Source organism: Carcharodon carcharias, chromosome 3 (genome assembly GCF_017639515.1).
Source record: "Carcharodon carcharias isolate sCarCar2 chromosome 3, sCarCar2.pri, whole genome shotgun sequence".
In the NCBI taxonomy this organism is placed as follows: domain Eukaryota; kingdom Metazoa; phylum Chordata; class Chondrichthyes; order Lamniformes; family Lamnidae; genus Carcharodon; species Carcharodon carcharias.
In genome coordinates, this window is record NC_054469.1 from 187,658,900 (window position 1) to 187,685,079 (window position 26,180).

At 40.6% G+C, this 26,180-nt stretch overlaps 1 protein-coding gene across 3 annotated transcripts in view; it reads left to right on the top strand.

The window, feature by feature from the left end:
- The first annotated feature begins 1,421 nt into the window (after window positions 1-1,421).
- The window catches only part of rbm24a (RNA binding motif protein 24a), a 29,614-nt gene continuing 4,855 nt past the window's right edge, over window positions 1,422-26,180 (top strand). The window contains exons 1-5 of one of the 3 annotated variants that reach the window (XM_041184920.1): window positions 1,422-1,671; window positions 15,712-15,821; window positions 18,413-18,731; window positions 18,895-19,018; window positions 19,326-19,380. In XM_041184920.1, the coding sequence (XP_041040854.1) occupies window positions 18,564-18,731; window positions 18,895-19,018; window positions 19,326-19,380 (347 nt within the window). In that variant the 5' untranslated portion in view covers window positions 1,422-1,671; window positions 15,712-15,821; window positions 18,413-18,563. Of the gene's footprint in view, window positions 1,751-15,711; window positions 15,822-18,412; window positions 18,732-18,894; window positions 19,019-19,325; window positions 19,381-26,180 lie in introns of all 3 variants that reach the window. The other 2 variants (XM_041184919.1, XM_041184918.1) reach the window with 2 other exon arrangements.

Consider the following 26,180-nt stretch of genomic DNA (forward strand, 5'->3'; position numbering starts at 1 on the left):
GACATTTGTTGCTGTATTCAGTTAAATGTTTAAAGATCTCAGCGGTTTTCAGTGGGTTAATGAGTGATTGAGGGAGTGAGTGAATGTGAGTGGGCGGGTGAGTGGTTGAGTGAGGGGGTGGGGGGGGGGGGGGGGTTGTCCGGTCGAGGGGGTGCAAAATTGGGGGTCATTTGGATGGTGGGTTGAGTTACGCTGTTAATCACCGATTTAATCACACCAGGGATTAAACAATGTAACAATTCTTGGGAAAGTAGCCGTGTAGGCAACGCACATCTAGCCCAAGTCTCCGACACAGATCTGTGTAAGAGACATTCGTGGACAGCGCAAATCATCCCATCAGAAGTTTAATGGGCAATTGCAGTATATTTGCGTGCATCAGGACTTCCGATGGGTCCTAAAGCGCAAGAGTGGCAGACGCTTCAACATTCGCCGCTGTTGGTATCAGAAGATCTGACCTAACCTATTTAGAGTGAGACTTGAACACATGGTTTCTGCCTCAGAAGTGAGACTGCTTGCTACCACTGGGCCACAGCTGGCATGAGGGTGTAAGACAACCGAAAGAGATGGTGAAGGAAGAGTGTAGGAAAGTAGAGTGGACAATATAAAGGTAAAAGTGTAGAAACAGCGTGCGGAGGAAAAATAGACAGGGTCGGCGAGGAGGGGGAAAGATAGAAAAGGAGAAAGAAACAAAAAATGAATATGGAGACAAATGAAGCGGGAGAGGAACATTGAAGCAACAGAGACACAGGGAGAAGAGAGAGGGACTGACAGAAGGCAGAGGCAGATAGTGAAGTAGGGAAAAGATGAGGAGAAAGATAAATAGAAGTGATCAGAGGCCGAGGGGAAGAAACAGAAAAGAATTGTCCCCCCATCTATACACCCATTACACAGCTTATTAGGTTTTACGCCGACCATCCGCCAAAATTGTAGTGGATGATCAGGAGAATTCCTGCGGGAATTAATGGCGTGGAAGTAGTTTTTTTTAAAGGCAGGAACAGAAGAAAAGTAACTTTAATAGAAGATCCCGGGATTGTAAGTGAAACAAAATAGACTGAAAGCTGGACGTGCCATTTAATCATGATTCAAACACTATTTAATCAGACTGGGACTGATTGACTTACATCCCGTTGCCAGGGATAGTAGTCTCCAAGTTAATTAAAACCAACATGATTCCAGGAACCCTTTGCCATCACGTTCGTCCATAAGGTAATAATAGCACATGATGTTAGATGTGTGGGAGGGGTTTGTTTTACCTCATAGCTAAACGTAGAAAACGCTGTAAATGAGGTTAAAATATTTTGCAAATGATGAATAAAATGGAACACGGCTAAATATTATATATCGTTAATGTGGGGAGGCCGCCCCTTGCGATATTAAACGCGTGTTAAGAAAGATTAACTGAGGACATTCTGTTGAAGGGTTGAGAGACAGGCTGTCGAAAGGCGGCGCTCCGGTTCGCTACATGGGCAGGGACTCGCTGCCACTCAGCCACATGAGCTCAACCGGTACACAGAGCCCGGACAGCGCACAAACTCGCTTCTAGTACCCGGGCCACTCGGCTACATGACACCGGGCCTCTCGGGCGATGCGAATCTGGCGGTGATAAATAAATAAAGAGGCGTCCGATTACAGCCCGATCGGGTAACGCTATTCACCAGCTTGCAGCATTCGGTGAGTTCGCATTTAGCTGCTGCACTTTTATTGGGGGAAGAGCAGAAAACAAAAGCGTCATGAGGCAAGTTTGCCAAGTGTAAGTGATAGCCCGCGGGTCTGAAATACTCTCAGCAGGAGACCATGTCCTTCTCACTGTATATATTCATGAACTATATATATATTTATAATATATATTTATGAAACGTATATATTTATAAATTATGTATTTATAAAATAACTTTATAAAACATAAAATGTCCCGAGGTAATTAACATTCGAGTCCGTATCTTGTCATTTTAAAGTCAACAATTTAAAACTATTTTACATTTTTGAATGTTTTGGTACAGATTTTTGGTATTTTAAACGGTTTATTTGAAGGCTGATTTTAAATCGTTCACATTTTCACTGTCGGTGTGAATTATCTCAAGCTTTCCTACAATCTTCCTGCTATCGTAAACTAGGTGATGAAGTAGGGAAACGGCAAAGTGTTTCTACTTTTGTCCACTTGCACTTGGGAATCGTCAAAATCGATTAGACATCAGTGACTGTGTCAATAATCTACAATAAGCAGCCCGTTCAGGGCGCGCTGTCCAAGGCTCTTACGTGTTTATTTGTGATCCTACAGCGAGCGGAATACTTAGTGAGTCATCGGATCAGGAACACACACACACACACACACACACTTTAACCAGCCTTCAATATGATGTGATGGGCTTAGTTTTAAAAAAATCTTTAGGACTTGGATTAATCTGTGTATATCGACCTGCATTTTGCCGTGCATTTTAGTGCCAGCATCTTGCTTACATGTGTGGAATTCTTAGAATCATGGAATGGCTACAACACAGAAGGAGGCCATTCGGCCCGCCGCGCCCATATTGGCCCTCTGAAGGACCAAGTGCCACTCCCCTGCCTTTTCCCCCTAGCCCTGCACATTCTTCCTTTTCAAATAATGCTCCAATTCCCCTCAAATGACCCTGCCTCCACCACACTCTCAGGCAGTGTATTCCAGCTCCAAACCACTCTGCATGAAAAAGTTTTTCCTCATGTCACCATTGCCTCTTTTGACATTTAAACCTGTGCCCCCTGGCTCTCTATCCTTCCACCAATGGGAACAGTTTCTCCCAATATACTCTGCCCAAACTGCTCATGATTTTGAATACCTCTGTCAAATCTCCTCTCAATCTTTTCTGCAAGGAAAACAATCGCAACTTCTCCAGTCTATTTACATAACTGAAGTTCCTCATCTCTGGAGCCGTCCTCGTCAATATTTTCTGCACCGTCTCTAATGCCTTCACATCCTTTCAGAAGTGTGGTGGACCAAAGCAGCATGCAATACTTCAGCTGAGGTTGAACCTGTGTTTTATACAGATCTAACATAACTTCCTTGCTCTTGCACTCTGTGCCCTATTAATAAAGCCCAAGATGCCTTATACTTTATTAACCATGCTCTCAACCTATCCTACCACCTTCAATGATTTACATATATACACCCAGGTCCCTCTGCTCCTGCATCCCCTTTAGAATTGTATCCTTTATTTTATGTTGTCTCTCTGCGTCCTTCCTACCAAAATGAATCACTTCTCTGCATTAAATTTCATCTACTACTTGTCCACCCATTCCACCAACCTGCCAATGTCCTTTTGGTGTTCTACATGATGCTCCTGATGGTTTACAACACTTTCAAGTTTTGTATCATCTGCAAATTTTGAAATTGTGCCCTGTGTACCAAGACCATAAGACCAATGACATAGGAGCAGAAGTAGGCCATTTAGCCCATCGAGTCTGTTCCACCATTCACTGAGACCATGGCTGATCTGATAATCTTCAACTCCAACTTCAACTTCCTGCCTTTTCCCCATAACCCTTGAATCCTTTACTGATTAAAAATCTATTCATCTCAGCCTTGAATATACTTTACGACCCAGCCTCTACAACCCTCTGTGGTAAATTCCATGGATTCACTACCCTCTGAGAGAAGAAATTCCTCCTCATCTCCATTTTAAATGGGTGACCCCTTCCTCTGAAATTATGCTCTCTGGTCCTAGACTCTCCCACAAGGGGAAACAGCCTCTCAGCATCCACCCTGTCAAGCCCCTTAAGAATCTTATATGTTTCAATAAGGTCGCCTCTCATTCGTCTAAACTCCAATGAGTACAGGCCCAACCTACTCAATCTCTCCTCAGAAGAAAATCCTTCCATACCCGGGATCATGTGAACCTTCTCTGGGCTGCCTCCAATGCCGGTATATCTTTCCTTAAATAAGGGGACAAAAACTGTTCACAGTATTCCAGGTGTGGTCTAACTACTGGCCTGTATAGTTCTAGCAAGACTTCCCTATTTTTATACTCCATTCCCTTTGAAATAAAGGCCATCATTCCATTTGCCTTCCCTATTACCTGCTGAGCTTATATGCTAGCTTTTTGATATTCATGCATGGAGACCCCCAACACCCTCTGTGGTACAGCTTTCTGCAGTCTTTCTCCAGTCCTAGACCAAGGTCTAGGTCATTAATATTTATCAGGGAGATCAAGGGTCCTAACACCAATGCCTGGGGAACTCCAACTATAAAACTTCCTCCAGTCTGAAAAACAAGCATTCACCACTATCTTTCTTTCTTGTCACTTGGCCAATTTCTTATCCAAATTAGTACAGTCCCTTTTATTCCATAAGCTCTAACTTTGCTCATGTCTGTTGTGCAGAACTTTATCAAATGCCTTATGAACGTCAATGTACACCAGATCAACAGCATTACTTTCACCAAAAAACACAAGCAAGTTAGTTAAACATGATTTGCCCTTACCAAATCCATGCTGGGCTTTCCTAAGTTAGCCCACATTTGCCCAAGTGACTATCAATTTTGTCCCAAGTTACCATTTCTAAAAGTTTCCCCACCACCAAGTTTAAACTGACTGGCTTGTAATTGCAGGGCTTACCTTTACACCCTTTTTTGAATAAGGGTGTAATGTTTGCAGTTCTCCAGTCCTCTGGCATTATCCTTGAGTTTAAGGAAGATTGGAAAATTATGGCCAAAGCCTCTGCAATTTCCATTTTCACTTCTTTCAGTATCCTTGGATGCTCTTTATACTGAAAGTACCAGCTTAACACCATTCCTTGTTCTAAGATTTACAATGGCGGCTCCCCATGGCTCTCTGATCAGGGAAAAGCAGTGCTCTGCATACTGTACTTAAATGAATGATCAGTGCTCTGTTAACTGCTGGTGGAGGTTTCAGACTCTGTCTTTCTGTTCTATACTAAAATAATAGACGTAAAAATGTTTTCATCGATATCCCTATCTCTGTAACCTCCAGTTTCAGCCCATAACTCTCCAAGGTATCAGCACTCCCACTTTGTTTGCCCCATCATTGGCAGCCTTGCTTTCTGTCACCAAGGCCCAAAGCTCTGGACTTCTTGCCTTAAACCTTTCTGCTTCTCCACCTGTCTCCTTCTTTTAAGCCACTTCTTAAAGCCTACCTCGTTGGCCAAGTGTCTCCTTATTTGAGTCAATGCCAATTTATGCCTGACTTCACTCCTATGAAGCTTCTAGGAAGGTTTTACTATGTTAAAGGCATAGATATAAATGGAGGTTGTTGTTATATAAATTGTTTTGTTTTTATATTTCAAGGAGTTCGATTTTTCCATTTGTGGGAAATACAAATGGTTATTTTAGATAAATAAAAAAGCAAGAGTCCATTAAGAGAATGGTATCATTCTAAAGACAACATGGCGCTTCAGAACAGTTAACATAGGTATTATTTCAGAAGTGATTGAAATTTCTAGCATTCAAATCAGCAACCTCAATATATGAGCTCTGTAAACTGATCTGAGGTAATTTTAAGCCTGGAATGAAATATAGCACTTGCCCAATGTAACCTTTTTCACTGCTAGGCCAATATTGCTTAATGCAGTAACTCAATAAACAAGATAGGCCTAAGGGAATGTTATGTGCTATTTATCTGAATAGTAAATAAGATGGAAGATGGTAGCATTACTTTGACTTTCATTTGGATTCAGCTGAGGAAGGATACTAAAGTTGAAAATGTGTGGCATCCACCTGTGCTTCTGAAAACAAAAAAATGTTGCTAGGAGATATGCCTAGGATTAGCCAACTGCAAAGTGAATTACTTTGCCAGTTAAAATTTTATTTTCTTTTGAATTTAAATTGTCATATATAAATAAATGTTTCTATTAGTTGAAAAAAAATATGTTCAACAGGAACCTTTAGCTGACCACTGGATGTAATAATAAAGGAATATCTCAGGACCACCACTACAGAAGAATGACAAGTCTTTGGTGTTTGTAAAATCAGTGGAAATTGTATGTGCTATCATAAACTACTGTCCTTTGCCTGCTGTAGACATACAAAAACTAGACATTAATTAGGCTTTGAGAAAGCTCCAAATTAGTCTTGTATACCCAATATAGTTTCTCAAAGCCTTTCTCTGATCTTAGCAACCACAACGATCAAATCTGTGGATATCTGTCCATGTTAGTTGTCCCTGACTGTATGCCATGATTATAATTTAAAAAGAAAAGCATGGCCTCCTATTCTCTCCACAATGATAACTAGATTGAAATTATCTTTTAATTGCATAACCATTATCTTTCATCAATCCACAGAGGGATAAGTTCACAGCTTTTGTCACATTTTCAATGGCAAATTAAGATAGATTATGAAAAATTATATATATAAATATGTCAAAGTATTAAGATAATTGCATAAATATAGTCAAAAGTCGTGCTGATGGAACAGACATGTCAGAAAGCTTTTCAGCCTGTGGACCAAATGTCAAATGCATGCCTTGTCCTACCAAGGTCATCACAATGCAAAGTTGCACAATTATTTTTATGATTACATCAGTATAGGAGTAAAAATGTAGATAATAACAGAATAATGAGTTAAGATAGAATGGTAGCCATAGGGCAGACGGTGGTCTGTGAGGGGAGTTGGTGGTGGTGGGGGGTCAATCCAATGGCTGTTGCATTAGTGGTTTAGAATTTTTTTCTCCTCTGCCTACTGTATTTTGATTTGATGGCCTTCTATTACCAATCTCACATACAGTTAAGATAGAAATGTTAAGCAAAAGTATACAAATACACCAGGTATTTCCTACATAGTGATTTCCTTCTTTTGGTCCTCTTGGTGAAACTGAGGCAAGAAGTGAAGACAGGCATTTATTTACAGGGACAATAATTCTATGTAACAAAATTTTAATTAACAATTGAATTAGTTTTTAACTATCATAAGGAATTCTCTCATCAATGTCATCTCTTTGGACAATGAGGAAAGGCAAGATTTTTTAATTTAGTTGTGATGTTATATGTGTATTCCCCTCCACCACACCATCACTGTGTTGAATAGTTACAATGGAAATACAATATTAAAAATTGACTAAAATTCTCTGAGGTATTACACAATGTTGATAACTGTGGATTACTGTTTTAACAATAGTTATAAAATTACAGTGAGTCAGTACATTTTACAAAAACCTTTTCAGTTGTCATAGTATTTTTCACGTTTGTTCATATTATATAATAGAAAAAACATTCAGCAACTTTCGATTCAATGGCACTTTATGGTTAGATAGTTATGTGATGTGATGAAAGTTTTTTCTGCCTCCCACATATTTTAAATCCAGTTTCCAGAAGGCATGGGTTCCACAGTACAAAATAAATTGTAATAGGTAGTTTTATTCACAGAGACTTGACGGTTGTGTGGGGAAAGGAAAGATACAGACTGGTAGAGTAGGGCCTGCATTTTGCAAATTCAGCCGGAGCTGGGGTTTTGCAGCACTAACATTCCTCAATTTGATTAATGTAAAACTCACAAAAAAGTCAAAAGGAAAAGACTGCCATCTTTCACACGGTCAGTTCCATTTAGACAACACAATTAAGACGAGATGGCTTTAGCTACACACAATAATCTATAGCTGCTACAAATATTTATTACATGCGTGAATGTGACTGAAAAAATCACAAATCACTAAACCACTCTTGTATTATGAGATTGGGTCACTAATATAACTATAACATGATGCCAGCACCCATAAACTATTCATACAATTAAAAGGTTAGGTGTCATTTCTTTTATATTTATGAGCTCTAGCCTCTATTATATTTAATCCTTTTGACTTACTGTGGTGTTTCTTACATTGAGTCAAATATAATCACTCTTCTTTGTCTCTGATGCCTTTGTCTTGTTGTTTGTCTCTCCTTCTCTACTTGTCTAGCTTCCTCTTCCCTTCTGCTCCCCTCTGCAATAACTATATTTTTGCTTCTCCCCCTTCCACTTCTCTTTTTGCCTTCTTTCCTCTCATGTGGGAAGTAGTGTGTGACATGGCATGAATGGATCAACAGTGGTTGGCTGCAAGCTGCATTTGGGATGGGATTTGTAAGAAAATCTGGCCCTTTGTGGTTCCTGTCCCACCCCTCCCCCAATTACTTCTGTTTTTCCATGCTCCTTTGCTCCAAACACATCTCCTACCTTTTCACCTCCCCTCTACCCATACTCCTTCCTACCAACCCTCCATTCCCATCATTACCCTACCACTTCCTCACTGAACCATCTGTTCAATTTTTATATCCTCCCTTTGTTCTGCTGTTACACTTAACCCTTAACCCTCAACCCTTCACCCACTTCCACTGCTCTCCTGCACCCACCTCTCCCACTCCCCCATCCCAACACCATCTTGTGAAGGGCCTGGGCCCCTCACACTCTCATCAGTTTCTTCCTCCTGATATCCACCCTTCCTATCTGTTTTCTTTAAAGCAGCTTTATTTGTTTATAAAATGCAACTTTTTAAAGAAATCAGATTAGAAGGAAATAAACCTTTGGCCTTTCTTCCTTCTGTTTGTTTTTGTCTTTCTCTTTCCCTCTCTTTCATCAGAATCTCTATCTTACAGATGTAAGTGTTAGTATTAGCATTTCTAACTGCTAACAAGCCACTGGTGAAATAATTGGTTAGCTTAAAATTGCACCTTTTTTGGAAAATTGGAATGAAGAAAGACGTTTGCTGTTTCCTTCCCTCTCTCACCCCTCTCCTTCTCAACAAAGCTTTTGAAATTTGTCCTATTACTTTTCTAAAGAAGTTGGCAAGAAGCTACTGAGAAAGAAAGTGCGAGAATTTCAAATAAGATTCCATCACTATGTTCTAATTCAGATAACCAGTTGTTGAAAGATTGGAAACAATCTTTCTTCAGTTTTACATCTACATAGGACGTACTGCACAGAAACAAACCATTCGGACTGACCTGTTCCTGCTGATGATTATGCTGTACTCAAGCCTCCCCCCAATCTGTGCTCATCTAAATCTATCAGCATAACCCTTCTCCCTCATTTAACTGTCTAGCTTTCCCTTAAATGACATTTATACTATTCACTTCAAGCACTCCTTGTCATAGCGAGTTCCACATTCTTACCACTCTTTATATAAAGAAGTTTCTTCCGAATTCCCTATTGGATTTCTTGGTGACTATCTTATATTGATGGCCTCTAGTTCTGCTCTTCTCCACAAGTGGAAACATTCTCTCTCTTTCCATTCTATCAAAACCTTTCATAATTTTAAAGAGCTCTATCAGATCACCCTTCGGCCTATTTACAAAAGAAACTAGACCCAGGATGCTCATTCTTTTTCTAATAAATATGTCAGGTCTTTTTTTATTCATTCATGGGATGTGGGCACCACTGGCTAGGCCAGCATTTATTGCCCATCCCTAATTGCCCTTGAGAATGCGGTGGTGAGCTGCCATCTTGAACTGCTGCATTCCATGTGGTGTAGGTACACCCACAGAGCTGTTAGTCATGTGATGTGTGCCCTGCTCAAAGGCAGGTCCTTGGCTCATTATTTGCTGATGCTCCATCCTGAGCCATTTTCTTGGCAGTTCGTGCCAGTGGTAGTTTGTCATTGCCATCCACTCTCAGGGGCAGGGCATGGAGGCAGGTCCCAAATCTGTCTCAGCTGGAATGGATATCAAATCCGTGCTTTTGGCTTTATTCTGAATCACATCTAAGCTAACTGGCCCCCACTGATATGTATACCCACACATTTCTGGTATTATCCTTGTAAACCTTCTCTGCACCCTCTCCAGTGCTTCTCTCCTTTTTATAATATGACGGCTAGAATGCATACAATTCTTGAAGTGTGGTCTCACCAATTTATTTACAGAGTGAAACATTACAAGCATATGTTTCCTAACTCAACCACACCAATTTCAATAAGTGTCACTGTAAATGTGCTCAAGTGAAACATCAATTATTGCTCACCACCGGCATACAATTAATATACAATTAACAAATATGTTAGACTGAATATAATTAATGTACAATTAACAAATATGCTTGACTGAGAAGTACTGATGCATCCTAGGAAATTATGTAAATTGTACATTGTCACAGAATGTCTTTGCTGTTTTACTGCCTGTAAATAACGTGTCTTGTTTAAAAAGAGTTGTCTTTTACCTTTGGAGTGTGTACTCCAATTAAATAATTCAGCAGCAAGCTTTAGTGAGTTTAAAATAAAGAAGGTTATTTATTCTCACACGCTTACCCCGAAGTAATGCAACATCACATGCTCAGTCTCAGGCACACACACAAATGCACACACAAAGATTGGATATAGACAAAAATCATGCACTTTTACAGATTACGGTTAGTTCAATCTCTGATTTATGATTTCCGGTCTCCCAGTTGGCAGGCCTGTGGTTTCTTGAATTGATTCAATGATTTAAAGTTGAAGGGAGGGTTATTTAAAGTGAAGGGTTTACAACAGTTGCAAGGTTTCTTGTAGTTGAATATCTCGGAGTTTGGTTCTCAGGCGAACTTTGAAACTGGAATAAGTTAAGTTTGGCTGCCTGATGACTTGCAGCTAGGTTCAGTGCCTGGTTCTCAGACTGATGACTGATGGCTCTGATGGATCTGCTGGTTTTTGGGGTAATAAGAATGCAGCCCTTGAAAGCAGCTTCAATCACATTACTACTGGGTTAATACTTCTGAGGCTCACCCAGTCTAGTTTGGATGGGGGGGTTGGGGTGGGGTGGGGGGGGGGGGGGGGTGGTGGGGTGGGGGGGGGTGGGGGGTGGGGGATGGCATTGTGATCCAATAAGAAGTTTATCGTGGCCATTGAGTTTTGATCTTCCATTTTGTCCATTCTGAAACATGGAGACAAGCAGTCTGGAAATTCCATAGTCTTTTGTTTTTGGCCCATCCTTAAACAAAGAGATGAGTGAATTCTGCAAATGGTTGTGAGATACCCACACTTAGATCCATATTTAATTAGGTATCCAATGGAGCCTTGATGCTGTCTGTAGTCCAGATGTCAAAAGTCACATGATTTGTGGTAGCCATCTTAACAGCTTATTTGTGTTGATTTTTTCAAAGTATGCTGCAAGCTTATATGATAAGCCTTTACTGGGCATGACAACATGCTTATCCTGCACAAAATACCTCATCTTGCAATTATAATTCATATTAGGTCTTAGGCCAGTTTTTTTGGGAGAGACTGTATCTTCAAGTTAAAAACTTTAATGAAGGCATTAAAAGTTACAAAAGACAATTCAAATGATAAGTCTAATTTTGTTACTGTCAAATGTGTAATTGTTTGGAATTTTAACACCTTATTTAGAGTCTCATTTTCAATTTTAAGAATTTTAGTTATTGAGAAAAAATGACAGATAAACAACAACTTGCTTTTACATATCACCTTTAAGGTAGTAAAATGTTCCAAGCTGCTTCACAGGAGAATTATTAAACAAAATTTTATACCAAGTCACAAATGGAGAAATTAGGACAGATGACCAAATGCTTCGTCAAAAAGCTAGCTTGTAAGGATATTAAAAAAACTTTGGAAATCCAATGTCCAAGCTGGACAAATTGAGTGGCATAGAGCAAGTAGCATATTCCAGAAAGATTGCATTGCAATTCTTGTTTGGAGTGAAGCTCTGAATGTTAACATTTTTCTTACCTGTTAATTTAACCAGAACCTTTTATTTATGTAAAGTACTCATGAAATTTATTTGGAAAAGAAAAAATGATACAAATTAATTTATCTCTTTGGTGTAATATTTCTTGGTCTTCACTATAAAATCTCTCTTTAGATAGGACAAACGCCCATTTGCTTATGCTGTAACCAGGTAGCCATCAAGGAAAGTTTTTAAAGATGCATTATTGTAGCTGCAAATATTGTATTTGATGCATCTATGAATGAAAGAAATGGCAGACATTTTGAACAAGTATTTTGTATCTGTCTTTGTGATAGAAGGAATAAAAAGCATCCCAAGAATAGGAGAAAATCAAAGGGCAAAAGGGAAGGGGAGCTTTAAACAAGCACTCTCACTAGAGAAAAAGTACTCATGTGACTAAAGGCTGACAAGACCCCTGGACCTGATGACCTGCATCCTAGGGTCTTAAAAGAAGTGGTGGCAGAGATACTGGATGCATTGGTTGTAATCCTGCAAAATTCCCTTGATCCTGGAAATGTTCTAGAGGATTGGAAAACTTCAAATACAGCACCTCTATTCAAGAGAGGAGGTAGACAGAAAGCAGATAGCCAGGTAGCCTAACATCTGTCTTTGGGAAAAGTTGGAATTCATTATTACAGAAGTAGTAGCAGGACATTTAGAAAATCAAAATCAAACAGGATCAAGAATTTGAAAGGGAAATTGTATTTGATAATTTTATTAGTGTTCTTTGAGAATAAGCAGAGTGGATAAAGGAGAACCAGTATATGTAATCAGTAAGGTGCCACATAAAAGGTTATTACACAAGATAAGAACTCATGGTTTGTGGTAATATATTAACATGGATAGAAGAATATCTAACCAACAGGAAACAGAAAGTTTGGGATAAATGGGTCATTTTCAGGTTGGCATACTGTAACTGGTGGGTGCCACAGGGATCAGTGCTGGGGCCTCAACCATTTACAATTTACAATATGTCCTTCCCATCAGAGGAATAAGATAACATGAAACTAAACATGGCCTTTATTGCCAGAGGTATGGAGTATAAATGTAGGGAAGTATTGTTACAACTGGAGTACTGTCTATAGTTTTGGTCTCCTTATTTAAGGGCAAATATAGTTGCATTGGAAACAGTTCAGAGAAGGTTCACAAGGTTGATTCCTGGGTTGAAGGGCTTGTCTTGTAAGGAAAGGCTGAGCAGGTTGGGCCTATATTCATTGGAGTTTAAAAGAATGAGAGTGATCTTATTGAAACATATAAGATTCTGAGGGGTTGACAGGGGTAGAGAGAATGCTTCCTCTCATGAGGGAATCTAGAACTCAAGGGCACAGTTTTGAAAGAAGAAATCCCCATTTCAGATGGAGTTGAGGAGGAATGTCTTCTCTCAGAGGATACTTAATCTTTGGAATTCGCTGCCCCAGAGAGCAGTGGCGGCAGGCTCATTGAATACATTCAAGGCTGAGTTAGAAAGAATGTTGACCTACAAGAGAGTCAAGGGTTATGGGCCAAGTGGATTTAAGGCTGCAATCAGATTGCCACGATCTTATTGAATAGTGGAGCAGACTTGAGGGAATAAATGACCTATACCTGCTCCTGTTTCTTATGTTCATGTAGGAGAAATGATTTGATGTCTAAAGCTATGTTTCAAATTGAACAACAAAATGTCCTTTAAAACAGGGACCCATTAAGATTTAGTTTATGTAATGCAGGTCAGATAAGTGTAGATTTTAAGATTATACGTTTTTAAATTTCTGGTGAAAATGCCTATTTCTTGGTAACGTTGACTTGGCTCCCTTTTGTTATCTGTGTGATTCTGTAAGGCAATTCTTACAACCATGCATAGTTTACCCCCATTTCTGATAAAGAGATCCACATGTATGTGTGAAAACAAGCTAAAAAAATGAGCTACAAACAGAACACAGTGACTTACCTAGAAGACCAAGCGCCAAGTTACATAATAAAAAATAGAAAGATTTGCATTTATAAGCACTTTTCATGACCACCAGATGTCTCAAAGTGATTTACAGCCAATGAAGTACTTTTTGAAGTGTAGTCACTGTTGGAATGTGGGAAATGGGCAGCCAATCTGCACACAGCAAATTCCCACAAGCATCAATGTGATAGTGACCAGATAATCCCTTTCCTTTAATATGTTGATTGAGGGATTAACGTTGGCCAGGACTCCAGGGACAGCTCCCCAGCACTTCTTCAAAACCGTGCCATGAGATCTTTTACTTCCACCCGAGCAGGTAGATGGGGCCTCAGTTTACATCTCATCCAAAAGACAGTACCTCCAACAGTGCAGTGTTCTCTCAGTGCTGCACTGAACTATCAGCCTTGATTTTTGTACTCAAGCCCTTGGAATGGCACTTGAACCTGGAATCTTGTGATTCAGAGATGAGAGTACCGCCAACTGAACCATGGCTGAGATTACCACTAACTGAGGAGATATCAACCCCTGTCACAATATACTTCAGGCTTCTGTGCACACGCTACCTCAGTACCTGTGAAGAGTTCTGAGTACAGCTGGTTTTTCCAGGACATACTTTTAAAAATATGTAGTTTGGTTCTGGAAGTCATAATGACTCCTCTTGTTCCACTCCTGGCTGTTTCCCTTGAGCAACGTTCCAATTAAAGAAAGAAATTGCATTTCTATTGCACCTTTCATGACCTCAGGACATCACAAAGTGCATTAAGCCAATCAAATGCTTTAGAAGTGTAGCTACTGTAATGTAGGAAGTGTAGCAGTAAATGTGTTATTGGTGTTGTTGGTTAAGGAATAACATTAGGCAGTGCAACGGGAGAAGTTCCATGCTCTTTTTAAAACCATGCCCTGGCATCTTGTACATCCATCTAAGAGGGCGGATATGGTCTCAGTTTAACATCTCATCCAGAAAACTGCACCTCTGACAGTGCAGTATTCCCTCAGTACCACACTGAAGTGTACCAGCCTAAATTATGTGTTCACATTTCTTGAGTGGGACATGAACCAACAAAACCTCCTGCTCATATAGGTGAGAGTGCAACCACTGAGCTAGTGAGCTAGGCTGACAGTATGTGACAGGGATGGTGATTTTTTTGACATGCATGTGTACTGTCCCTCACTCAAAAAACCCTGATTGCCTCTGAATTCACAAAGAAAAAAAAATTGTCTGCATGTATTGCTGATAAGTTTATTCCACGTTTTTTAGAAGCATCCCTCTGCTACATTAAGAAAACCCCTTGCACAGCATAATCTCTGCTTTACCATGGGCAATGGCATGGAATATTTCTACTTGCATATTCACTCCACTTACCTGGATGAGTGCAGCTCCAACAACGCTCAAGAAGCTGAACACCATCCAGGGCAAGGCAGTGCACTTGATTGGCACCCCATCGGCTACCTGAAGTATTCACTTCCTCCACCTCCAATGTACAATGGTAGCAGTGTGTACCATCTACAGGATGCACTGCAGCAACTTATAAGGGTGCTTTGATAGTATCTTCCAAACCCATGACCTCTACCACCTAGAAGGACAAAGACAGCTGTTGCATGGGAACACCACCACCTGCAGGTTCCCCTCCAAGCCACTCACCATCCTGACTTGGAACCATATTGCTGTTCCTTCACTGTCGTTGGGCCAAAATCTTGAACTCCCTTCCTAACAGCACTGTGGGTGTACCTGCCTCACGTGGACTGCAGCAGTTCAAGAAGGTGGCTCACCACCACCTTCTCAAGGGAAATTAGGGATGGACAATAAATGCTGGCCTAGACAGCAAAACCCACATCCCGTGAACTAATATTTTTTTTAAAACTGCTTAGTTTGATAGAGGTCAATTGGTAACATACATGTTTCCTTGATGCAGCCCAAAATAAACTATTGTTGTGGGATGTTGTTAAGATTCTTTTGTCCAGTGAGACATGGTACCACATTGCTGGAATGACTCCGGTCACAGGGTCTTTATACTTGTATAAAACAATTCGGTTGCCTGTACTGAAAACATAAATAGCTGTCTGGAATATTGTTTATGCATACTATAAATTGCTTACAAATATAATTTTCATGGCATTGCTATTTTTAAATGAAAGTATATTTTATTTAGTTGTGAACATTTTCTTTTGCTCAGACTGTCCTAAGCACCTGTGAAAATGATAATTGTGCTGGGCCTCCAAAGCAGGTGAGGGCCCCAGTCTGAATGTCTCATTCTGTGACACATACCACACCAATTGTAATGTGGTAAGTAGTCACATGGTATTGATTTATTATGTATTGCAATGGCCACTTACATGATACTGTTTGCCTATAATATTTCATGCAGCACAACATCAAGTATTTTTCCATATCAGGTAAAGTTCTTTTGGTTTTGATTTGGGGTCTGTGCATCTGTACCGACTGAAGGTGTAAACCAATTCTTAAACTGCAGCGAGTTCAACTCAGATTATTGCCAAGAGAACGGGATCCATAAGGCATAGGGTTAATTGGTCAGAAGGCATTTTATGTCCTGATAAGTTTCTCTATGTTATTTGATGCTATTCTGTCAAATTTGGGTATTTAAAAATAAAAGTAGCAATTAAAGTAGTTTTAAGACTGAAAAGTTGTGTTATAAAGGTAAATAATCAGCAGTGTGAGCTTGCTCCAAGGTGACATGTGTAGTGAAGCTCAGTAGCAAAATCAACTATCAGTGGCAAACTCACTAATCCACAGTCTATGGCAGTCAGGACACCAGGGTGTTTAGATGATTAGCTAGCCAGTCTGGTTTACAAATGGGTTGACATTCTTCTCACTCGGTTCCATATGGTCCTGCAAGCCAATCTCTCAATGCATAGAATAATCCTAGCTGGATGAGCATCAGGAAGCATCTTCTGAATACTGTTTTTCAGTTAGTTAAACTTCAGCTGTACCCTTGTGCATTATTGAGGGGGAACTAAGCCTTAGTTCTGCCAACCTGCACCTCTTGGGTTTGGATATGTTCCTACAGTACAAGGAGAAAGTGTGTGCTCCTTCAGCAAACAAACAGAACCATTACAGGCAGGTGTAAGTTTCTAGTTCTGTTGAAGGGTCATGAGGACTTGAAATGTCAACTCTTTTCTTCTCCGCCGATGCTGCCAGACCTGCTGAGGTTTTCCAGGTAATTCTGTTTTTGTTTTGTAAATTTCTTAGTTGTTTGTTTTGGAGCTTCTTAAACAAGGCAATAGGTTCCACATGTCAGACACCTGGCTGACCAAAATAACTTCATTCTGTTTCGTGAAAGTATCTGTTCTAATTATTCTTAATTATCTGCTCTTTCAGCCATTGTGTTGCAGCAATATTATTGTTACTCTGGCAGCATAAACACAGCAATAAAAACAGAAAGTGCTGGAAAAACTCAGCAGGTCTGGCAGCATCTGTGGAGAGAGAAACAGAGTTAACATTTTGAGTCCATATGACTCTTCACTTTTATTTCAGATTTCCAGCATTAGCAGTATTTTGCTTTTATCTAAATACTGCAATGCTGGATTTTTTCTCTTATGATTTACACAAGATCAAGACAGCTTGAATCAGATCATAAATCCTTACTCTTGGATCCTTGCTAGTTTGGACAAGTGGGCCTGTTTTTGTTTTCATTTTTGCAGACAAATTTCTCCCATTCCCTTTCTGAAGACATTGCTCAATTGGCCACAATCTGAACATGTGCTTTGGACTCTCAGACATCTTATCCAGGTTCAACTGAGGACCACGGTGGAGTCCTAAAATATCTCCATCCAATGCCCACTCCATGCACCTGGTATTGCCCACTGGATTTATTCTGGTCAATAAGCCATGGCCAATCTTCCTAGCCTTAACCTGGGGAGGACAATTGGAGTCCCTCTAGCCAGTTTAGTGGCCATACCTGTTGAGCCATAGGGACCCAATAGGTCTGTTTTGATTTTTTCTATGTCTCTTCCTCCTCATCTAATTCTTTATGTGGCTTTTTTATTCCTCTATTCTTCAATACCCTGGATCAGGAGAAGGAATAAAATGGGGGCTGCAATCATTTGCTCAGCATCTATTCTGCCTTCATCTCCAAACAACCACGTTGTCAAGCCTGATCAAATAATGCACAATAAAAGTGCAACTTGACCACTGACTCATTCTGTGTTTCGTTTTACTGCTGAATTCACTTTCAGTTCTCACTTTCGAAATTAAGCCCAACTCCTGTGTGAGCTAAGCAGGCGAGATGTTTCTGACCCACTTCTCTTGCCCATTCCCCTAATTGTTAAAGATGCTGCTGGGTGATGAGTGGTTCAGCATGATACCAGGAGGCCCCTCTTTTAGTTCACAAGTCCTTTGACTGCAAGCGTCACCCACCCACAAGGAAACCTAGATACCCCTCCAGCCAAACCACAAGCCTTCAGCTTGGGGCACCACAGGTAGCAGGAAGCCCATGGTCGATATTGGGGGTGGGGGTAGGTGAGGGTGATGGGGAGGGGGCGGGCTTGATGACCGACACGAACAATGGACCATTGTGGGTGTGGCCTCGTGCTCGGCCGGGTTTGCCCAGGCGAAGGAGGCAGCAGGAGTGCGGGGGGGCGGGGCTGGAGGGAGGGGGCGGGGGCGGGGAGTGGGGGCGCGGCCAGAGGGGGAGGGGCAATGACAGGAGCAGCCGGGCCGACAGCGGGCATTTAAAGAGCCCGGACAGCAGTCAAGGCTGGAAAGAGCGGGTTGCGAACGTGACAGGAACGCAAGCACAACCACCCCTCCCTCCCCCAAACCACCCCCCCCCCCCCCAAGTGAGTTTGCATTTTCTTTTTAAATCTACCTCAGAGGGCAGCCGGAAAGGTTGATTTATTGATGTGTTAATTCATTAGGGACGGGGGAAGAGAAGTCAGATTAGGGGTGCACTAACTACAACAATCCCTTTCTCCGCCGACTGGGGGTAAGTGTTAAAGAGGATCAAAGGCCACCGGCCGCGGTCACTGAATCACTGAGTGCTGCAGCCTGAGCCCCGGGGGAAGGAAGATGCACACCACCCAGAAGGACACCACCTTTACCAAGATCTTCGTCGGCGGGCTGCCCTACCACACCACGGACGCGTCGCTCCGCAAGTACTTCGAGGTGTTCGGCGACATCGAGGAAGCGGTGGTCATCACCGACCGGCAAACCGGGAAATCCCGCGGCTATGGCTTTGTAAGTACCGAGCAACGGGCAAAGAGCTTGGGAGGTGAACCAGTGATATTCGTACACAATTAATAATGAACGATGATGATTATTGAGAGTCCGCTGTGGCCGTTTTACTGATGCCCGGGTTGTGTGCCGGCTTTTCTTTTTTTTTTCTTGCCCTGGTTTACAGGTGACCATGGCTGATCGGGCGGCGGCGGAGCGGGCATGCAAAGATCCCAACCCCATCATCGACGGCAGGAAAGCCAACGTCAACCTGGCTTACCTGGGGGCCAAACCTCGGATCATGCAACCAGGTGAGTGTGAGAGTCTGGCCGGGGGCTCAAGATAACCCCCAGCATTTCCAGCCCCCTACCCCACCCCCCCAAAAAATAACCCACCATCCATGTAAAAGAAAAAGCCATAAGGAAGGGCAAGAAGGTTTGAAAGAAAGGGGGACATTCAACCTAGAAAATTAAACCATCTGGACACTGCCATGTATTTCACTGTAGCTGGTCAAAGCAATGATCTGCATTTGGGACGGGGTGTGTGTGTGTTAGGTTTTATTCTTGCGCTTGATGTACTCCTGTTCCATTTGTAACCATGACTCTGTTGTTTTGACAGGTTTCGCTTTCGGAGTGCAGCAGATTCACCCTGCTTTCGTCCCCAGGCCATATGGGTAAGTGCCGTCGCACTCCTACCACAATTCTTAACTGGTTTCCGCTCCACTTAAAGACAGATATAATCCTACTGTTAACGCCTTCCGACTTCACCGAACTGCAATTAAGCAAACTGCGTCTCAACGTTATCCTTTAGACCAAAAGAAGCTTGAAAGCGATTCTGTGTCTGTTTAGCTAACTATTACAGGCTATAGTTTAACACCCATAGTCAATGACTAACATAAACTTTGGAGAATGCAAAAAAATCTACTGTGCAGCGCAATATCTCAATGAGTCAAGTTCTGAAAGCGATTCCGTTCATTCAGTCCACCACCCAGATAAATACTTTTTGGTGCTGTACAATGGTGTTATTTACTTATTTTAACAAATCGACTTTGTGCCCCCTTTTGGCTTGACTCAATTCTATGTATTTCTTTCTGATCTGACAGGGGTCGTTTACAGTTAAGATAACATGATGATGAGAGAAGGATTTGATGATATGAGGTGGAATAGTTACCGAATGAGCAGATCTTAAACTGTAACCAGTAAACTCAAACACACAAACAAGCTAAAATGGTGATTAACTGTTGCATGTATGTTATTTCTTAGAGTGTAATAGAGCTGCGTGTGCTTTTTATTTTTAATGAAGTGGTGTTTAGAGCTAAACAAGCAAACTGCGTGCTTTTTAATGAAGAGAGCTATAGTGAGGACTTTTCTGGAATTTTCTTTGTTCAAGAGTGTTGATTTGTTTTGCCATTTGGGAGCAAGGGGTCCACTTTATTTTGCTTTGTTGCTGTAGCCTGATTTCCAGTTTAACAATTCAGTTTCTGGGTTGTAGTGAGTGCTAAATTCTGTGTGACTTTATTTTTTGATTACCAAATCAACTCATCGCGTGCATGTTGCGATGTTTATTTATTTTGGTTTGGTTGTTTTTTAAAAAAACAATTGTTTAACACTAGTGCTTCCATTCTGTGTTCTATGAAGTCATGGGTACAGTACTTAATAATTATCCGCAACATCATAATTCAGCGTGACTTCCAAGTGCTACATTTTCTAAAGACGTTTTTGTATGTTGTGTCCATCTAGTTTTAGGCTGGGTTCCATATCCTAGTAGAGTTATGTGGAAGAGATTTGTCTGAACATCAGTACACTTAGCCATTTCCTGAACTTTGCCCTATAGATGAGTTCATTTTAAAAGTTGTGTTCTAAAAGACTTTAAAATCCAGAATCTTTAAACCCCTGTTGTAATTTTGTTCCAGCACTACCTGCACACTGTGTTCAGCTTTAAATTGACACATCCGAGACAATGTGTAGGGAAGGAAATTATCATTTTAAGACGTTTCTTCCTTTTACAAGTAATTGTTGCTCAAGTAGTGCCACATTAATCTATTTTAAACAGAAGTTTAGAAATTCCAAAAAATGGAAAATATGAACAACTACAAGACACATAATAAAATGGGTACTGTATTGTGTACATTTTAAAACAGGTGTGCACACAGTTTCAGTCTGCTAATCTGTTTTTCTCTATGAATAAATGATGACACATAACAATAAACTTAGTAAATAATGAATGAGTCAAGCGATAATGCAGGTGGAAAATACCAAGTCGCTCTAAGTTTTGAAAGGCAGCATAATTATTTCATTGTACTTTGAAGGACTCATCTAATTTTTATAACTGCAGACCTAGGTTAACATTCACAACCTTTATGTCAACTTTCCTGTCCAAATCAACCTTATTTGCAATAATTATTTTACTAAAGCACTTGATATGGAATGATCTAGGATGCTTCAAAATCTTATTATTCCACCCAATTATGGTGAAGTTCAGAATTTGAAGAAAGCAAATCCAAGTGGATCATTTTCACTGACAATATATGTTAGCTGTAAAATTGAAAACTTGTTGCATTAAAATATTTAACATAGATTACAAATCAGACATTGTTTGATCAGTGCCCTTGTGGATGACACAAGGAAAATTGCTTATTTTGCCTTATACAGACATTCCTTCTCTTTAATAGATCCCTTTAGCAGAAGATTATAAATAGAGTGGGGAGTCATACTGCAGCCTGTCTTGTCACTCATCCAGCATGAAATGGCACGGGCTGGGGAGTGTGCTAAGAGTTCCCATGAGTTTATAAGAGAATGACCCTTGGGAGCTCAGGTTTCACGTTCCAGCACCTGTTCAGTTTTCTGTGGATTTCAACCAAAAGCCAGCCTACCACCACTCCCCACCCCCCCAACGCATACACATGCAAAAAATAGGTTTAAGAGAGTGTGATGAAGGCGACACTTTATATACTGGTATCTGAACACAACAACAGCCATTTCCAAAATCTCTATCCAATTTTAGTTTGTGTACAGGATGTAGAAGTGTGGGGGAAAGTGCAAAAAATATTTACCGGGATAATACCTGATCTGAGAGGTTGTAAGTATCAGGAAAGACTGAACAGGTAGGGGAAAGCTAGTCAAGTACATGGGGGAGAAAGGAATTGAAGCATATGTTAACATGGTGAGATGAAGCAAATAAGAGGAGGAGGCTCGTGTGGAGCATAAACAGTGGCTGGGCTGAATGGCCTGTTTCTGTGCTGTTAGTTCTGTGCATAGACTCATGAAAAGTAACATGTTTTAATAAATATGCCTTAACACACTATTAGGTGAATTGTAAATGTGGTATAATTTGAGGCAGTGTGTTTTCATGTTTCTCACAAATTCTGAAATGTAGATTTGTTATTAATTTTAAGTAATACACTTTGTAAACTCTGGTAACTGCAAAACATATTTAAAATGTTTACATTTTGATTGGGGAGTGGTCTTTTAATAGCACTTTCTTTACATTTCACAAAAAAGTGCTTCCTTACCTTTTTCTTCCTTTCACAACCGGTATTTATTTATTTAAGTACTTATTGACTTTAGTTGCAGTTTTTCTAATAGTATCTGGTAGCATGTTTTGCCAGTATGGATGGCTAGAAATTTTGAAGGATGATTACTTTCAATGAATTTCTTTTCTCCTAACCGACTGCAAATATTATGGAGAAGATATGGGTGTGTGGGGGTGGGGGACTTAACTGTCATGAACCATATGCCTCATTTTAGCATGTTTTAACTAGCCTATTTCAGTTGCTTCTTGGAGTATCAATGAGCAGCTGCTCCACAGGTGACCCTGCTGACCAGCAATCAGGGCATGTTAAGCTGGGAAAACTTCATATTCATACAAGCACATCATAGGCCATTTGGCCCATTCACTGTTTATGCTCAATCCAAGCCTCATGACTAAGGTCAGAATATGAGGACATAGGGGACATGTAGCACAATGAATAATAAGCAGGCTACAAAACAGAGTAGCAATTAAAGGCAGTTACTCAGACTGCCAAAAGATGGGAAGTGGTGTTCCACAGCAATTAGTGATGGGGTCACTGTTATTCACCATTTGTGTAAACAGTTTAGACTCGTGAATTGGAAGTACAATTTCAAAATTTGCGGACAGCACCAAATTGAGGGGCATAGTTAATATTGAGAACTGCAACAAAATACAGGAAGACTTTAATAAACTTGCGGAATTGGTATGTAATTGGCAATGAATTTCACTACAAATAAATGTGAGGTGCTGCACTTTGGTAGGAAGAATAAGGAGGCCACCTACTTCTTGGAAAATAAGTGTCTGAATAGTGTAGAGAAGCAGAGATATCTGGACTATAGATACCCAAATCACTAAAAGTAACAATACAAGTGAATAGGTCATTATAAAAAAACTAACAAAGCCTTGGAGTTAATTTCTAGAGGGATAGAACTAAAAAGCAGAGAAGTCACCTAAATTTGTATAGAACCTTGGTTAGAACACAGTTAGGAATACTGTGAACAGTTTTGGTCACAATATTATGGAAAGAATATAGAGGCCTTGGAGAAAATGCAAAAAAAAACCAGAATGATACCAGAACTGACAGGTTACGTCTATCAGAAAAGATTGAACAGTTTGTGGCTTTTTCCTCTTTACTCACTTTTTTTTTAACTGTTCCTATTAACATATTCATCTATTATTTCCTCCCTCATATGTTTATCCAGCTTCCCTTTAATGCATCTTTGCTATTCAACTACTCCACCACTCCTTGTGATAATAAATTCCATATTCTAACCACTTTCTTGGTAAAGAAGTTCTCCCCACATTCCCTGTTGAATTTATTAGAGACTATCTTATATTTATGACTCCTAGTTCTGGTCTCCCCTGCAAGTGGAAATGATTACTCTATCAAACTCTTTCATAATCTTAAAGACCTCTATCAAGTTAAAAAAAAGTGAGTAACTTGATAGAGGTCTTTAAGATTATGAAAGAGTTTGATAGAGTAATCATTTCCACTTGCAGGGGAGACCAGAACTAAGAGTCATAAATAGAAGATAGTCTTTAATAAATCCAATAGGGAATGTGGGGAGAACTTCTTTACCCAGAAAGTGGTTAGAATATTGAATTTGTTATCACAAGGAGTGGTGGAGTAGTTGAATAGCAAAGATACATTAAGGGGAAGCTGGATAAACATATGAGGGAGGAAATAATAGATGAATATGTTAATAGGGACAGTTGAAGAAGGGCGGGAGAAGGCTCGCTTGGAGCATAAACACTGCATGGACTTGTTGGATCAAATGCCCAGTTTTTGTGCTGTAAAATGCTATGTTATTACCCATAGATACAACTGGGTTCAATTTGGACCTGCTTTCTGGCATTCCTATTAGTGTTGTTAGTGGCGCAACTCCCTGTCGGAGCTAATCTTCAAGGGCCAAAAAAAAAGCCAAAATGAACAGCTTTACATGAAATAGTTCAGTTCCATCATTGCTGCTGAGATTGATGGGTGTTTATTTTAATTCATTCCAGGGGATTGTATGAGTGCAGTGCTTAGGACATGGAGAGCTGAAAGCATGGCTGGCAACCTTAGTGTGATGGAAATCTGCGATATGCAAGTGACCAGAATTCGAGAGTACAGAGATCTAGGAGTGTTTTGGGGATAGAGGAGGTTACAAAGCTAAGGTGGCCCGAGACCCAAGAGGATTTTTAAAGCAGAAATGAGACTTTTAAAATCGAGGTGTCACTGGACCAGGAGCAAATGAAAGTGAGGGAGAATCGTGATGGTGGATGAACGGGTCTTGGTAGGTGTTTTGGTTAGCAGAGTTTTCGACAAGCTCAGGCTAACAGAGGTTCCCTCTTCTACCATGCATACCATATCAGACCAAAAAGGTTATGGCACCGTTTTATATGTCCAACATACCTTAAGTGAAAGAGCAACATTAGTCTCCTTTATTATGATTTAACTGTCAAACTATTGGGAAATTAATAATGTTATAGGGTTGAAATGGAAGATACGTTTTATTTTGAAAAATATTTTGCCCCCAGTTTTGTTGTTCTAAGATAAAGTGCATCCATAATTTAGTAGGGATCCATGTGGCATGGTGCAAGATGAAGTCCAGCTGAGAGTGAAGGGCTTGAGGAAGGAGATCAGCTCCTTAAAATCAATTCCATGGATTTCTGTAGTATTGTGCACGGAGAGGGTGTCCTCTACCTTTTGGAAATCCCGAAAGGTGAAGATATGGCCACCGTGGAATAGATACAATGTGTCCAAAGAGATTTGTAATTCACTGTTGCTTAAAGCAATAATCATTGGTGAGTTAGTTGGAGAAAAATTTGAGAAAATTGTTCAAACTGTTTTAACAATCTAGCAGAATTCCAACATTTACAGAAGTTAACTGCAGTCATCATCAATTATGGGGTAAATAACTGAACATGTTGTAAGGTTGACTTGGTGAAGCAATGATTGCGCCAGACTCTAGAGGCAAGCACCAGACTCTAGAGGCAAGCTTTTTCCTATGGGCTTCTGCACCCTGCTGTCAAGCTGAAATGTGAGTCAGAACCCTGTACTAGTTGGGAAACTGTCGCTGTGTGATTTTCTTTGCAGGGTGGGGTGGGTGGGAGAGTGCTAATTAATTGCCAGAGGGCGGGTAAGTTGTCCAATTAAGGACAATGGACAGACTCTCAAAGCTGGAGGGCTAAACAGTGGCCTTCTGGCTTGAAAGCAGGAGCAGGATCTTATGGAGGTAGGTAAGAGACAGGGTGCTTCAAAATGGAGGCCCCACTCCCCAACATTTTAAAATATAAATTAAAAATTCGCCTTTGCAGCCAGGCCACCACTATGGATGCTGCTGCAGCAACCAGGCGGACAGGAGGCTTCAAAGCAGTTAAATGGCCCCTTCCACCCTCAAAGACCTGGAGACCAACTGAAAAATCCCAGTCAGCCCCCTTTAATTGGCTTTATAGGCTGTTAACAACCTTCACTGGAAACCGTCACTTGTGGCCCACCCCAAGTCCCCAATCACACCTGCACAAAAGTAGCCCAGGGGAGGGATGGAGGCAGCGAACTGGCACGCAGGCCAGTGATGCTAATTTTAGCTTCTAATCCGGGTCTAGTGGGGCATAAAAATCAAGACCTAGTTGTATGATGGTAGTCCTTTATTGTGCGGGGGTATTATTTAAAGATGGACAGATTAGTTTCTCTAGCAGTAACTAGATAAGGGGCAGAGTTTGAACCCCACCCTTAACATCTTTATAATTTATTAACCCAATGTGGACATCATAGGCAAGGCCAGTATTTGTTGCCCATCTCTAAATACTCTTGAGAATGAACCACCTTTTTTGTAGCAACTGAGTGGCTTGCTAGGCCATTTTAGAGGGCAGTTAAGAGTCAACCACATTGCTGTGGATCTGGTATCACGTGTAGGCCAGACCAGATAAGGGCAGCATATTTCTTTCTGTAAAGAATATTAGTTAACTGGATTGGCTTTT